Source organism: Notothenia coriiceps, unplaced genomic scaffold (assembly GCF_000735185.1).
Source record: "Notothenia coriiceps isolate Sejong01 unplaced genomic scaffold, NC01 NC01_scaffold00023276, whole genome shotgun sequence".
Lineage (NCBI taxonomy): Eukaryota > Metazoa > Chordata > Actinopteri > Perciformes > Nototheniidae > Notothenia > Notothenia coriiceps.
The window spans coordinates 145110-162000 of record NW_011355977.1 but is presented as its reverse complement, the minus strand read 5'-3'; the positions used below and the strand labels follow the sequence as shown (position 1 = coordinate 162000).

At 40.1% G+C, this 16891-nt stretch overlaps 1 protein-coding gene across 1 annotated transcript in view; it reads left to right on the top strand.

Annotated features, from left to right (window-relative positions):
* LOC104954418 (coiled-coil domain-containing protein 148) overlaps positions 1-16891 on the top strand; it is a 38409-nt gene that overhangs the window by 16100 nt on the left and 5418 nt on the right. Inside the window, exons 7-13 of the mRNA XM_010781521.1 lie at positions 841-944; positions 2098-2189; positions 2281-2432; positions 3737-3832; positions 3976-4157; positions 4567-4705; positions 8532-8738. Coding sequence (XP_010779823.1) covers positions 841-944; positions 2098-2189; positions 2281-2432; positions 3737-3832; positions 3976-4157; positions 4567-4705; positions 8532-8738 — 972 coding nt within the window. The remainder of the gene's footprint in view (positions 1-840; positions 945-2097; positions 2190-2280; positions 2433-3736; positions 3833-3975; positions 4158-4566; positions 4706-8531; positions 8739-16891) is intronic.

Below are 16891 nucleotides of genomic sequence, written 5' to 3'. Positions count from 1 at the left end.
CGTGGAGCTAATCTATGTTGTTTTATTTTCTTCTTTTTCAAAGGAGCAACAGAGTCTAATTTTATTCGCAGCGCATCTGTAGCACTATCAACAACATGATCAATTTGGGGTGGTGTACATTTTGTATAAGTTTCCTCCCCTACATGCAGACATGCTATCGAGTTAAGTATTGGTGGAATCTCTTCCTTAAATTTGGCTATAGCACTAACAGATAGGTTTCTGCTGCAGGAGCTTTTGGCTAATGCTTTGTAGTCTAGTAACAGTACTTCAAAAGTTACTAAGAAATGGTCGGATAAAGCAGGATTATGCGGTTCGACTAATAGTTGCTCAATTTCAATACCATAAGTCAGAACAAGGTCAAGAGTGTGATTATAGCAGTGGGTTGGTTTATTTACACTCTGACAGAAACCAACATAATCTAATATAGAGTTAAATGCAACAGTAAGGCTATTTTTATCATCGTCAACATGAATATTAAAGTCACCTACGATAATTACTTTATCTGTTTTAAGTACCAAAGTTGATAGAAACTCAGAGAATTCTGATAAGAATTCTGAATAAGGACCTGGTGCACGGTATGTTATGTTTCACCATCCGTTCCAACATCATGATTTATTCACTTTAGTTCTTGTGCTTTTTCGATGTTATAAAATGGCCCAGATAATTGATCCATTAAGGCACTTACAGAGTCAGGTTTTTCAAGACTATGTTAATTATTTGTAGGAGGAAATAAATGTCATGGCTAAAGTGTATTGAAAAGCAAACACTGTGGTGATTTGTTTTAACGTGCTGATTCAGTTCCAGGGTTTTTCCTGCTGAGCGTTAAACCTTGTCTTATAGGTTCAGAAGACGCGTTGTGCAGCCAAGGCAACCAAGGAGAGCTCCGTATTACGGCAGCACAGACAGGTGTGGAGCAGAGAGTGCCCCAGGCTGCAAAAGGCTGAGTAAGAGCCCCATATTACTCCCTGTCATTATCTGCCGCAGTTTTCTGGCTATTACACCACGCAAAACCGTTCCACTTAAGCTCCATTGAGCCCAGGCAGGACCCTGCACGAAAAAAATAGGGTTTAGAGAAAGAGAGGGGACAGCAGCCTGGGGAGAAATACTGTATGTATTAGGGAGAAAACAAGAAGAGAAGAGATAGAAGATTCCACATGATTTTCCTGCAGTGATGACATTGAATGTAAGGGTGAGAAACAGAGAGAAGTAGAGGGTTTGAGCTGCGTGGTGAAAGTAGAGTAAAGTGAATGGAGAAACGTGCTTCCTCTGCGTCCAGAAGTGTGGGGCCCCAGTGGTGTCATGCCTTGTGAAGTGAGAAGGGCAGCGCTAGCTCTGGGGTGCAGCGTGTTTGGCTGCGTAATGACTGTGTCTGAGCCACCCAAGGTTAATGATGTACACAAGCGTGAGCCTCAGTAATGAGCCTACTCATAAAGAAGTGCCACTGCTTGGAACTCTCTAGGCATACATCTAGTTAAAATACCATGGGATTCAAAAGCCTCCTTGTCAGATGGTAAATCAGGCAGATGTCTCTATGGTAACTTCCTTTATTCACAATCATGTCAACCCCCGAGCCAGTAAGCAGCAAGTCAACAATCTCTGTAGTGCTCTCCGTAGGGCTGATGGTGTGATACTGCCCACAGCAAGACAGCATGTTCACATTTTTTGTGAAAGATTATTCCAGTTGAGTCTGAGATAGTGGGTGATAATCAGAAGGAAGGATAGATCTGGTCCCAGCCTGTCCCCATATCTCCAGAGATGAATCCCAGTAGTCAATGTAGTGGTGAAAGGTAACTAAATGCATGTACTTAAAAAATGTTAAGTCATTACTAAGTTACTTGAGTTTTTAAATGTAATTTTTAATTACATTCTTAGTTCTAGTTACAAATTAGTTTGCAGGTTAAGATTATTAATATAAAATCTAAAAACTTTAACAATAAAGGTGTTGGCCCAACGTTTAACCAAGTCAACATTTGAAGTGACATTTTATCGCTGTCTTAGCGGGTATTCTGATTTTGTATTATGTTATTTCTTAATTGTTGGCTTAGTAACTTAATGTTGTTGTGTTTAAAACAGTTTTCCCTTCCTCTCATGAAACAGGGAGAAGGCTGAGAATGACATCAAGGATTTTCTTCAACAGCTCAGGCCAAACGGTAGAACAGACACTGCCATCTTCTCCCTTCAAGATTTTGGTAAACAACAATAACCCTTTGATCCTTTTCATTTTACTGTTTATAAATTCAAAACTCACATGCGCCCTTGCACGTTTGTGTTGGGGTTTAGGGGTGCTGCTGGAGAGGGAGCGTGAGGCGTTCAGGAAAGCCACGGTGGAGCCTGTTCTTCAGCTCAAGGTCGACCTGTGCTTCAGACTGGGTGAAGCACAACGTCAGGATCTCACCACGAATCAATCCGACTGGGAAGAAGTTAAACAACAGGTATCTGAGTGAAATAAAATAAAGATGGATGTCCACCGTGACATTGATAAATGAGCTTCATTTGTAGAAAGCGTGCAATATTTCTAAATCTAGGATCAGAAAAATAGACATATCATTTCTGCACCTGGTTTTTTTAAAACATTTTTCAAGATTTGAGGATTTGCTTCTTACAGCTCATGGCCTCAGATGTTAGGGAACTATTGAGGTACCAAAACAGTATGTCCTGCACATCCAGCAGAAGTTTAAACTGTCCTGCGTGTTCACACAAAGATTTAAGCTTGCACACAGTCATATTCACTGCTATTGAATCTCTTGTTTGTTAGATATCCCTCCCGAAGTCACCAAGCCTGCTTTTGACTCTCAGAGGCTTTTTGCAAGCTGCAGAGATGAATGGCGAGATTAGGGAGTAAGCAGGGGTCTTTAAAGACAGACCAAACTTGGAACGAGCTTTCTGCCAGCCATTTTGTCTCCTCTGTGTGGATCCCTCAAGCTTGTTTCTTTCCCATGACCCCCCTCTACAGCCCCTGGAAACATGATTGCATAGGCTCAATAGGACAATCCCCCCCGTCAACATACACAAACACACCCAGCCTCGGGTTCTCTCTTTTTTCTTTTGTTATTTTTTTCTATTTTTCATCCCACCATGTTCATCCCAAAACTATAATAATTGCACTGTGCATATTTTACTATAAATTACAAAAGCTTTTAGTATTTCTCCGTATTCATAGATTTACTATGCTAATATCCCTGTCCTATGTTTGATCATAATTCATCATTGTTATCATGCATCAATCCCATTCAGGCTCATAAATACCTGTGTGTGTGTATAAAGTTCAATACTCACTTTTTGATTGTACAAAAAAAACATGGAGCTGTGCAACTTAACTGTTTATCTTCTTCTGATATTTAGCATTTTGGGAGATATGTAGTTACTGATGGATTGCTATTACTGAATTATTCTCATGATAAATGTTTCTGAATCAACAATCTGGCTCGGTTCAATAAATACTGTTAATTTGAGCGGTCATAGCATAATGACAGGGTATAAAGTGATACACGACTACTGTGACCATGTCAGTCTGCTGTGTGTATCCCAATTTGTTGAGTAATTCTTTATTTTAGTAATTCCTTGATGTGCAGGGTTAGATGTGGAAGTATCAAACAATAAATGGTTCCGTAAAGTAACAGCTCATTGGAAGTGTATTTCCCCCAGACACAATAAGGTTCAACTGCTGCTGTCATGATTGTTTTTTTTTAATATGACAATCTTTTTTTTCAAGTTTGTTTTTTCCTTGAATATCCAGATACACTTTGTGAAGGACCAGCAAGATGAAATAACTGCAAAACTCAATGCAGAGTACCAGGTTTTGGAGGAGGAGATCATTGGCTGTGGCTTAGAGGTACATTTCTCACTGCTGGTATAAAGATATCCTCCTTCTGTGTCAGCAACATTGTGATTAAAAACCATTTCTACAGTGTGTCCAATTAAAACGTGTGAACATTTCTTTATATATGTCAAAGATAGTCATGTTGTCCTTTGCAGAAATATCTCACTAGTACTTCAGATGATCTGGTGATCATAGGAAGCTGTCCAGAGGAAGTGTTGGAGTCAGACTGCCCTTACCCAGAGCTGAAGGACGCCCTGATCCAGGCCTTTCACTCGCTATCAGAAAGATACCAGAGCAGGCTGCAGGATCTCCAAGATCAACTGCAGACGACTGACAGGTAGGATTTAGCAGCTAACATTGAATACATGTATGCTGGCATTATATTCAATATCTCACTAAAGTCTTCATATAAATAAGCTTTTAATGATTTTCAGCCATCCACTTTGATAAATAAAGGTATAGGCAAAACTCCAGGGAAGCTGATAAGATCAAGAATAAAGATTAAAAAACTCAGCAGGACCCCAACAGCATAAAGGCACAGTCCCTTCCCTCCCCAGAAGCAAGCTGTTTCTCCCCAGGAGGTTGATTATGTCTCTGTCTCTTGATCTGTACTTCCATATCAGCGCTGTATAGCACTGTTGGCTTATATGAGCAGTATGCAATTAATCAGTATACCATTTGGAATTCAAGTCAGGTGTAAATGTTGCTTTATGATCCCGTCTTCTCTTGGTTGGAATCTGTTTCAGGTTCTGTGGCTGGTGTGCAGATGACCACCAACGCTTCCTGTTCACTCTGTCTCAGTACACTCAGGACCAATCAAACCACAGAGCTCTCTACATGGACCTGCTGCAAAGACTCTTCCTGGAGAAAACTAAACAAGAGCTGGTCAGTTCTAAATATGTTAAAGAAAGAGTATTTATTTGCCTATTATTTAGTTTAACTAAAACCCAATGCGTGTTATATTGTACACATACATACAAATATGCATAAACTCACCAGTCACCTGAACATACACTCAAATACATATAGAAAATATCAAAGATAGATACTGACAGTGGTCATACGGTAAGTACCCGAAACTTGATTTAAGTAAAATCTGTTTGCCACATTATATTTAATTATTTACTTGCACATCTTACAACATTCTCTTGCACTATTTTATTTATATTCTGTTATTCCTTTCACTATTTGTATTGTTTTTATTTTATTTTATGTCCTATATATGGTATATTCATGTTCCATTGTTGGAGGAGCCTGGGACTTCAGTTGTTCATTGCCATATCTACGCTGTAGCTACTGTTCACATGACAATAAAGCCTTGAATCTTGAGTAGTACAAGTACAAATAGAGTTGCATTAGCGAATAAGAAATAATGAAAATGATCATCGGTTATGGGACGTTTTCCTCAAAGATATCCATGTTTTTAAGGGGATTTCTGTTCACACTCTCACCGATACATGTACACCTTGAAGCTGATCAACCACAGTCTGATCTGCTGACCACTGAGCATTTCGAGGTTATCTGAATTGATCCTGTTTGGTCAATCTGGGCTCCTACTGTCCTCTGCCCTTTTTTATTTCTTTCTCCCTGACTGTACTGCACACAAAACATCACATACATGCCAAACGAGGTTGCTGGACACTAACGTGCACTGTAAACTGATGCACTTCCACACACACCTCTCCCCAGTCTGAATCCCCCCTGTAGTGGGAGTCCCATGCTCCCTGATCAATATAGCTCAGGAGCCAGCGCTGAGCAGAGACACACAGATCCGTCTGGCCAATGAGCCGCTCAGCACGCTGCAGGATGTGCCATGTCACCCACTGTGGACACCTCGCTCACGCCACCAGCTAGTATCGCCATGACAACCGCCAGCCGCACTCTCCTACCTCACCCCCACCCAGAGACCTGTCCTCGTATTAGTTCCAGCTGGGTGCCGCTTTTAGAGCTGTGATCGTTCAGCCTATAGGGGGTTCGCCAGAAGGAGAGATGTGTTTCTCAACTGTCTTTATCACACTTTTCAGTTCCTCAGAAAACAGCAAGACTTGATGGGCCCCGCCTAATTCAGATACCTTAATTACATTGGTTTGAATGCAGTTGGTAATCAGTGGTATAGATATAGAGTTGCTGAAATGAAACCCCACTGATTAAGAAACATTTTGGATTTTTTGTGTAGGCTTTCTTGGCATTTTCTATATTTGACATGGATTCGTATCCAGTAAACTTAAACGATGACCCCTTAGTTAAAGTTGTCTCTGCACCTACATGTTTGGCTCCATTACAAAATAAATATCCTGTTTGTTCAGCAGCATACTGCTTGGACAGATATTTCCCTCTTGTATGTTGTGTATTGTATTTCTATGAAGTCAATGTCTCCGCTGTTAGCAATTCTTATTCTTCTTTAGCCATTCTTTTTTTTTTCTCACCTTTTTTTCTTTTGCATGCAATCATTTCAGGGTGATGATAGCATCATGTTCTGCTGCTTCTTTGTCATCTTTAATTATAATGCAAAATACAAAAGCTTGTATTTTTATATCTAGAAAGCAGGTGTGATACATTAGCACAGTTATAAGGGTTTGTGCAGTGTAACAGTTTAATAGCCTCGGTGAGAAATTAGCTCCCATATTGAATTGCTTGCAGTATCATCTAATTTGAAAAACCTCACATTTTAAGAGGGTAAAATTGAGAAGAATAGTCGTAGAAAGAACATTTTGGTAGAAGTTTCATTCTTTGACACAATATCTTTTTTGTGAGAGTGTGATTTCACTCTCTCTGTGTGATCTTGCAGAGACATTTCCAAAGGAAAATAGAGCAGAATCAGCGGGTATAGACAGATTAGTGACATTTAAATTTTGTTTTACTTTTCTGTCTTAATCTCAAAACATTGGGATTATTATGTCAGTGTTCCTAACTTAAATCCTAGACCATATCACTATCTCAACATAGAGCCTTTTTCATTTGTATGTTGAAGTTTGAGGCCATGTTTTCTGTGTTTTGTTTTGCTGACCCAAAGTTAAACTAGTCTTTCAGTTTAACATCAGACGGAGGCACTCCTGCTAGTTTAGTGAGGACATCTCCCTCTACTGGATGGGGCTTTTTATTGTATCTTATCATTTACTTTTTGATGTTCTTTCATCACAATTAGAGGCCATTTTATAGTAATGCCCTCATGATACGGCAATAGTGGAAACATTTCCTAACTCTTACCTTTTCTGAATTAATCCGGGTAGCCAGTTTTATCTTTCCTCCTTACTAGTGTGGCTCAGTCCTTGAGGTATTCTGCAATCTGCAGAGGGAATTTGAATGCAGCACCTAAACTAAAAGTTGTGCCACTTTAAATGTGCACTGCAGACACAGTGCGGTGGATGCTTCAACGTACCTACTGTGTCTGATGTGTTGGCTAAAGTGCATGCAGGCACATATGTGTGAACACACATTGCAAGCATGTACACAGACACACACACTGTGAACACGCTCATTCACAAAAACACGAGGAAGACGAGGGTAGTGAAGGAGACGACAGGAGAAAATGAGAACCAAGGGTGGATCTTCCTAAAGTTTTAAAGTTGCGCATTAATAAACAGGATTTGCTCGGCTGCCTCTGGCACTTCTGTTCCGTTGGCAGATCTGTCAGCTCACTCATTTTCAATAAAACCAGTGAGCCGTCTAATGCCTTCCCACCGTCAGTTAGCCGCTATTAGCCCATAGAATAGATGAATATCATTCCCTCTGTTCCAATGAAGCAGCCAAGTGATGCAGCCTCTGTGAGCGCTGACACAATGATGAATAGCTACAGGCAGCCCTCACACAGAAAGGAACTGTTTCCCTTCAGGACATTTCACAGCCAGGAGAGAGGGGGCATTTGATACACCAGCAGAGCCAGATCTGACACAGAGTTCCCCCTGTGGCCCTGCTGCCATTGTTAAAGACAGTACATCATGTGGGGCTGTTTGTGGAATTATGTTTGCTTGTCATTAATGTCTTACAACCTTACAACACATTGTATAATTCAGCAGTGTTTCACTTTGGGGTCATTACCTTAATCTGGATTTTCTACTATTTTTGTCTTTGATTTTCGTTCAAAGTTTATATGAAGAACCAGTTGAGGAGAAAGTATTTAGATCCTTGATTTTAGGTAATCGTAGTAATGCCTCACTGTTAAAAGAATCAGTTACAAGTAAAAGTCCTGCATTAAAAAGGTTATTCAAGGTAAAACTAGCTAATTATGAATAGCAAAATGTAGTAAAAGTAATATATTATTTAATAAAAGTACCTTATGCAGAAGAATGCAAAAAGAAAACACCAAAACACTCCAAATTAAAATTAAAAAAGATTAATCTGCAAAAGCAGTTTTTGTAATAACTGTGGGCTAGTTTAGTTAAATGAAAACACACCATATTTTGTATACGTTTGTGTTTTTCATGCAAAGATTGTTATCTGTAAATTAACTAACTTAAGCTGTCAGATAAATATAGTAAAGTTAAATATTTACATTTAAATTGTAGTGGAGTAGAAGTATAAAGTTGGCATTAATATAAAATACATATGTAATGTACCTCAAAGTCAAAGTAACTCAAATTCTGCATGCAAGTCCAAAACGTTGTTACATTACACCACTGCGAATAACTAATGCATTTGACCAACAAAGACATTTAGTTATGATACAGTCCAATAATAAACACTTCCTTCTCTGCGCATGTGGTTCCTCCAGATGGAGCATGAGCGTGTGTGGGACTGGCAGCGCTTGACCCAGGCTCAGCTGAGGGTGGTGACCCAGCAGTGTGAGCGGGATCAGGAGGAGCTGCTGGCCAGAGCCCTGGTCACCCTGCAGGAGGCGAGGCATGCCCACCAGGAGGAGCTGAAGCTCCACAGAGGCCGCCAGCACCAGCAGGACATCTGCTCGCAGCTCAGAGAGAAGGTTAGTGGCACACCTTCACACCAGGAGCCGTCACATATCAGGAACATTTCTGACTTTATGAGGCAGCACATTTTTATGTTGGTGATGATAATGCTACAACCCCATGCCTCCAACCAGTATGGTCTCCTTTCAGGAAGTGGATGTATGTGTTTAATCTCATACTTCTGCAGCTTACCCAGTATGAGCTCTCTGTGGTTTACTGCTTATTTATAAGGCACACTCTCACATTAGAGGACGTTATTCAGTCGGTTTTCAATATAAGTAAGCATGACATCATTTCCCAGCTATCACACATGTAGATGTGTTAGTTAGACAGGCAGCAGTGTCTGGCTGTCTGCCTGTGTACAGTATACATGCTGACGAGGCTGCATATTACGCCAGGCTGCCTGACAGCATCTCTCGCTTTAGCTGCCACTTGGGATGGGCTGTGAATGCAAACAAGCTAATAAGGATGGTCTCGCTAACATGATGTTGCTGTCTCTGAGGGGCACTCGTTCACATTCGCACCACAAACAAGTTACTCATGGGAACAAATCTGTGTGTTGTTGATGCAGTGTTGTACAAATTGAATTTGCTTTGTATGCCAGTTTTCGGGGGAAAAAAACTGGTGCTGATGTCCTTTGGCTGATTAGATAACAAGAGTCTGATGTACTGAGGTAGGGTTTGTGTGGGCCATCAAACAGTCTGTCCAATAACAGGGCACATCACTAAACAGAAGGCCATGCCCTGGTTTAGTTTTACAATGTTTGCAGGAACAAGGTCCTAGATCTAGGCATTCCATGCTTTAACCTGTGGACTTGCATCAATTAGTAGTCTTTCTAATCCCAGTGTTTTTCAACCAAACTCTCCTAAATTCAGATCTATTGTGTGGGCATGAAATTGTACTCTGCGGTAATGCCAGCCTGTAACAGGAATGCATCCACGCATGGCACTCTTCTTGCAAAGAACATGTATGGGAGGTCCAGTCCTTTATGTTGTGAACTCCAAAACCAACTATTGCAGGGATGTTTTCAGAGTTCCCCATGTCGGGAATAGGTGTATGTGCTCCCACCTAAACTACTTTCCTTGTGCATTCTTTGATTTTCTTTAGAATGACCATAGTCTTTTATTTTAGTGCTTCATTTCCTTTTTCCGGCAAGGCAATCAAATCTCTTTATTTCACAAACTGCACTTGTAAACACAAATATTTGGAGTTATGACCGACATCACTGATTTGAGTGTCAGGCGTCACCTGACATTCAAACCACTCTCTCTCTTGGAAGACAGTTTCATAACAGGTTGACAATTGATGTTTGTCTCATACTGTATGAATGCTTCCTGTCTCATCTTCAAGGAGAAAGCTGCCGCACTAAAGCACATGCAATCTTAAGGCGTAACAGAACATGCAGGGCGGTATTATAAAGGCTCAAAGGAGAAGAGTGTGAAGGGCATGTTACTCAGCTTTATAGTCTCTGTAATTAAAATGTATTGGTGGAGAAAAACAATGGCAGTTCTTTCTGATAAAGACACTTTAACTGGAGTTCATGTGCTCCTACATTTTCTAAAAATCAACAACTTGGAGATTTGTTTGCTTTGACATAATAACACATGTTGGACAGGTCGTTTTAGCTTCACTGCCATAAACAACTGCTGTAAGTAAAGAAGCAAATTCAAGGACAAAGATCACTTCAATGTTTTGTCAGAATGAAGCCATTTGCCACGACTGCAGCGACTTGTGTTGGGGAGAAAAGACATGCCAGGTTTTTAAAATGATGTAATATGCCATTCATTCCACTTTTACTTTATTCTTCAGAACAACAGCGGGCTTTGACTTTCAGTATAAGTACATCTGAAGCAGAACAAACTACACGCCTCTGACTCTGGCAAACACATTTCAGAGTTGGCTCTCTGAGGCAATGAGAAAAACAAATTCACACTGACATTATCACTCCCATGACTTTTACCACATACACATTTTGTTTTGTTTATGCAGTGCATGTGCACATATCGGAGTTTGTGTGGAGGCTCAGACGGACGCCGGTTTCCATCCAATCTATCTTTCCACTGCCTTGATCATCCCGTCACAGCGGCGAGGGAAAATGGATTCTCCCCCTGTTGCATCTGCTTCTTTAACGTTTTGTTGCCTGCAGCTGCTCCCCCTGACCCAAGCAACCCTCCCGACTCCACCATGAGTCACCCCCCCACCTTGACATCAGCTCCCTTTCTAACTGATATTCCTATTTCCCAAAGTGTGCTGTAAATGATATGATTTCTCAGTAGGCTGGTGCAATAGAGCTAGCAGGCCACCTGTAATTCTATCAACATTTATATTTTATGGAATTGTCACCATGATGATCCATTATTCAAAAGCGGGTCATCCTCAGAGGTTTGCTTTTCTGCATACTGTTTTTGTACCCCATGGGTTACCTGCCAGGAGTGAAGCTTAACTCAAATCAACAACAAATAAAAGGAAGAGGAAAATAAACAACCAAATGGGCTTGCAAATTAGTGAGATCTTAGTGGAAACCAGTAGGCTATGCTGCCCACCTGAGTCATAATGAAATTGCACAACAACACAATCACAGCACCTGTTGTGATTTAGAGTTTGTGAAAAATGTTTTAACAAGAGTTCAAATTGTTATCTTATCTAGCTATGGATGAACAGTTTTGAAAAAGTTAGCTCACAATAATATATAAAGAGTATACATGCTTAAAGTATTGAAAAAACATTGAAATATAATGAAGAAAAAAAGAATAATCTAGTTAAAGGTAGGGTATGTAAATTTGAGAAACCGGCTCGAGATCGCTAGAATTAGAAAATACACGACCGGAGAAAATCTGCCACTTCCTTACAGAGCCCTTCCTCCAACACACACAAACGCGCACATGACCAATGAGGCCACGAGATAAGTTTGTGCACAGATGGAAGGTAGGCCATCCAGTTATTTTAGACGGGCCGGCTAAAATGATTGGTCGCACTTTTTACAATACTACGGCTTCCACAGGTGACGTTTTTTAATGGATTTTTTTTCAAAGCACTTAAGATGTTCATTGCTATCGGGATGTTAAGAGCATTCCATGGAATATAACAAAAAGTTTATCTCGATGCGGTTTCTCAAACTTACCTACCCCACCTTTAACATGAGTTAATTTTCAAACCGTAAACTAAATGAAATAGAAAAAAAGAGTTAGCATTTGTTTACAATGTTTATAATCCATTCACACAGTGTGTTGCCACTGAAGGGCTGAGAGAGCAGTGGGAGTGTGTTAAAAATAGTTTTTGGAGCCACTTGTTTAGACACATTTCTACTATGTAAGGAATAAATGAATTGATCTAATATAAACGCCTCTTGCGACAACTTCTCTTAAGCAGTTTAAGCTACACAATTTTTGAAACAGATTACGATGATAGAGTGCTGTGATCGTACTTATCGGTTAGGGTAGTAAATTGCAGACTTGTTATATTGTGATTTTGTAAAGAAACCCCCTCCATCACGTCTCATCTTCTCTGAGCCTCCGTGGTCTCAGATTAGAGAATATATTGGATGGTTTTTGATCAGTACAGGTCTGATTCTGACCTTGTGAAAGGGAGCACCGCTGCGCTGCCAGCTCTACTCTGAGAGACACGTGTGGAAGGAGGAAATGCAGGGTTTAATTTGGTTTCAGAGGGAGCTTGTAGCCGTCTGTTTTGGAAAGGGCAGGGTTCACACGGGCCACAGATTGTTCTTGACAATCACATATTGGCTATGCAAAGATGGCTGGCTGGATTCATGCTTGTGGACATAGACGCCATTACTAATTTAAAAGTAAATGTTTAAGAAGTCGACGTGTGAAGAACAGCATTATAAATGCGGAAAGGGTGTATTGTGAAAGCAGTGGTTGAAAGTAACGATGTACCTGGACTAAAGTACTGTTCTTCAGTACAATTTTGAGGCATTTATTACTTGAGTATTTCCATTTGAAGCTACTTTATACTTCTTCTCCACAAAATGTTTGAAGCAAATATTGTCCATTTTACTTTTTACAACATTTATTTGACAATATAAGTTAATAAGAACTATGCAGGTTTATATAACTCATAAAAAATATAAATCAACAAATATATTTTGATGTACTATTATGAATTCAAGATAACTGGCAGTATGAAAAGTCATTAAAGTAAGCTCCACCTTTACTAGCTTTACAATTAAAATAATGAACACATTGTAATTATAATCCAGTGATGTAATATATATTATCCCGAAAATCTGCCTGAGCATGTTTAGTTTTGGTACTTTAAGTATATTTGTAAGCTAATACTTTTGTACTTTTACTCAAGTAAGATTACGAATGCAGGACTTTTAGTTGTAACAGAGTTATTCTAAAATGTGGTATTCCTGCTTTTTTTTTTGTAAAATATCTGAGTACTTCTTCCACAACTGGTAAAATGTCAAAGGACATGAATGATTCATAGAAACAATTCATGCGAGAGATTTTCAGTCCAATTTATCACTGACAGGCAGACCCCTTCTTCTCAAATCATCACGTGTTTGTTCTGCACTCTTCTGGCTGCTGTAATTAGCTGGCATTGTTCTCTGGTTACTGTTCATTCAAGCCTTTTATTCTGTCCTTGCTTTCATTCTGCCTCCCACTTACATCTTACTCCCAGGCATCTTTGATGAGTGATTGTGTTTTCCACATTAGTAAATAAAGCCTGGCGGGATGGCAAATTGTTGCAACATGCTCAGGTGGGAGAGGGATGAGTCGCCCAGCAGGAGCAGTGACACAACAATCGAAAGCAGAACGATTTTCATAAGATGGGAGGTTTTCTGCTATGCCGATATCTCATTTCTCATTTCCTGCCTTGCTCTCAATTGTACTTTGCAATATGAAAGCACTGTTACGGTGTGATTAATGCACACTGTCGTCTCAAAGTTTGGATTGATCAATAAATGTTTCAACATTGTTAAAAACTGTATAATGCAGATAAAACATTTATTTTACATTTTGAATAGTTTTAGCCCTAGAATATTAATAATGAAAGGATTAAAAACACAGTTCATTCGATGTCCTGTCACATTGTGGAGGGAACTGTTGTGGCCACTTTGAATTTGCTTTTCAGTCCAAAAAAAGTGACCCTTGATCATTATGGACCCACAACAGTGTAGTTTGCTTTACATGTTTTGAAACCCAGGCTTTTTCTGGTATTAATAAATATTTAAAATGTGGTTTCATAAGGCCAAAACAGTTCAAGTGCTACTCAACTGGCTTTAGATAAGCCAGTCCTTTTGTTAGTATATAACCTTGCTCCCTTTCATGTCATGTGATACCTTGCGTGACGAGCTAACTGTTTAATCAACCTATACTGTAGTGTAGCTAGCAGCAGCAAGTTTGGAAACATTATAAAAAACGTAATAGCTTGCATTTATAATGTTATATGTGTATATATATATATATTATAAAAAAACAATATTTGCACCGCGGCCAATCACAACCTTGTTAAGCCACTGCAGCTGACTGTACCAAATCAATCTTCAATCAATCAATCAATCAATCAATCAATCAATCAATCAATCAATCAATCAATTTTTATGTATATCGCCCAATAACACAAATGTTACATTTGTCTCAGTGGACTTTACAGTTTGTACAGAATATGAATATGGCACCCTCTGTCCTTGGACCCTCAAATTGGAGGTAAAACTTTTAAAGAAACCCCAAAGTTAATGTGGAAAAAATTAAGAAACCTAGGACAGAGCAACAGAAGAGGAATCCCTCTCCCAGGACGGAAAAACGTGCAAAAGATGTTATGTTTAAATTAAAAGATAATATATTTACAACATAGATAGAATGCATGTGTCTATAAATAAGACGGAAATTAATCCAGGTGGATGTCAATAATCCTGTGGGTTCACGACTCAGGACCAAAGCAACAGGCACAGCCACGACTCAGGATCCAGGACTCAGGATCCAGGACTCAGGATCCAGGACTCAGGATCCAGGACTCAGGATCCACTACTCAGGATCCACTACTCAGGATCCACTACTCAGGATCCACTTCTCAGGATCCACTACTCAGGATCCACTACTCAGGATCCACTACTCAGGACCACAGGCACAGCCACTACTCAGGATCCACTACTCAGGATCCACTACTCAGGACCACAGGCACAGCCACGACTCAGGATCCAGGACTCAGGATCCATTACTCAGGATCCAGGACTCAGGATCCACTACTCAGGACCACAGGCACAGCCACGACTCAGGATCCAGGACTCAGGATCCATTACTCAGGATCCAGGACTCAGGATCCACTACTCAGGATCCAGGACTCAGGATCCAGTACTCAGGATCCACTACTCAGGATCCACTACTCAGGATCCACTACTCAGGACCACAGGCACAGCCACGACTCAGGGTCCACCACGACTCAGGACCACAGCAACAGTCACGACTGGTGATCCCCTCCCTGCAGTAATCAGTGTGTTCTCTCTGCACTGTGCTAGCAGATTTCCTGTCACTGAGTGTTCGTGACTAACAAGTTACTGCTCATCATCTGGTGGTCGAGTGGACACAATAGATTCTCAGTATTTGAGACAGTGCGTGGGCGAGTGTTTCAGCGGACAGCTCTGAGCAGTTAATTGTTCCGATGTGTATAATTTTCCTTCTACCAACCCCATTTCATATGGTGGCAGTTATGCAAATATAAAGGTAGATGCATAGTTTGTCATCTCTTAATTTAAACTATTTTCTTGCCACATTCAATTTCTCTCATGTGTCATAATTGTCACTGTTGGAGTCTTGCTGTTCAAATACATCCTTCATTTTCTCCAGTTTGCTGCTCTGACTCACAGCAATAATATTGTTTCAAGATTAGCATGAGTTCATGTGTGTCACTCGCCTGATGTTTGTCATTAAATGAGCAGCAATGGAAAGTTACAATGATGGCAGCTGCAACGCCCCCTGACAGAAGACATGTACAGTTATATTAACAAAGGCTTTGAGCAGGCTGCAGTGTGCAGATAAAAAGTCGATCACTCTTTTGTTATTCTGTCATCTCTGCAGTCGTTTTTGTGTTGCCATGAAAAAGGATGGTGTCCCATTTCCCTTTGAATCCGCAGAAAATTAGATTCCAGTGACAAATGACTGTAGACTGTTCATAATGATGATTGTATTCTCTTTGTGTGTCCTAAAATGCCTTTTCATCCCTACCTAAACTAAAATGACATCCACTTAGCCACTGTGGCCCTCACAGTGTTTACAGCGGAAACTTTAAAGATACCTTTCATTGTGTCAGTGGCCTTTGCAATTGAACTTTATACTTTATACTTATGAGGCTTTGCAAAACAAAGGTAAAGATAGTGTTATCTGTGGCATGTTAGTGTGTTTGTCTGAAAAAACATGCTTTCCAGACCCACCACCAGGTTGTTTTCACACCCCGTCTCTCAAGGTTCCAAGCATCAGGCACACAGGTGTCTTATCTGGGCCAGGCTGGAGTTTGATAGATGGTTTAATTATGTGCGCTTGTTTTTCCCTTTTTTTTTAAAAGAACAAAATAAACCAAAGCAAGTAATTAGATTTTCCGAAGGAGAGGAAGCCAAGCCAAGCCGTCCTCACACTTGCTGTGTGAAAAAATATATCAGAGCTTTGTGTTACACATTAACATTGCTCATGTCTCACATTTTCATGATGTATTTTAGGTCGTTTTTCCTTTGCCAAAACAATGTAGTAAGTAAATATGTCAATAATTTGCACTAAATAATTGTAGTTACCTTTTTTATATTGAAATGTGCTATTGAGGATGCTGCATGGGGCAACATTAGTCATTTGGCAACTGTGACCTTTCAAAATTACTCAATTATATTTCACTAGGGCAATATGTAAATCTATGCCAACACTAACTGGTGAACTTTATATATTAAAACCCAGTTCTAAGGAAAAAAGCCGCAGGACAAAAGGTCAGTGCAGAAAAGTTATGGAATGTGTCACTTATTCACTTCTCAGGAATGCACTCCTACTCACGACGAGTCCATATTGGACTCAGACACAAATGTCTTCATAGGAAACAATTCCAATTTCCAAAGAAGAAGCATATTACATCTCCAGCTTTAACACTGTCAGAGGGAAGTGGATTAGAGGCTGGGTTGTTTAAAGTCCTCTCTCTAACACACAGCTGCTGCTTTTTCTCAGGCGGA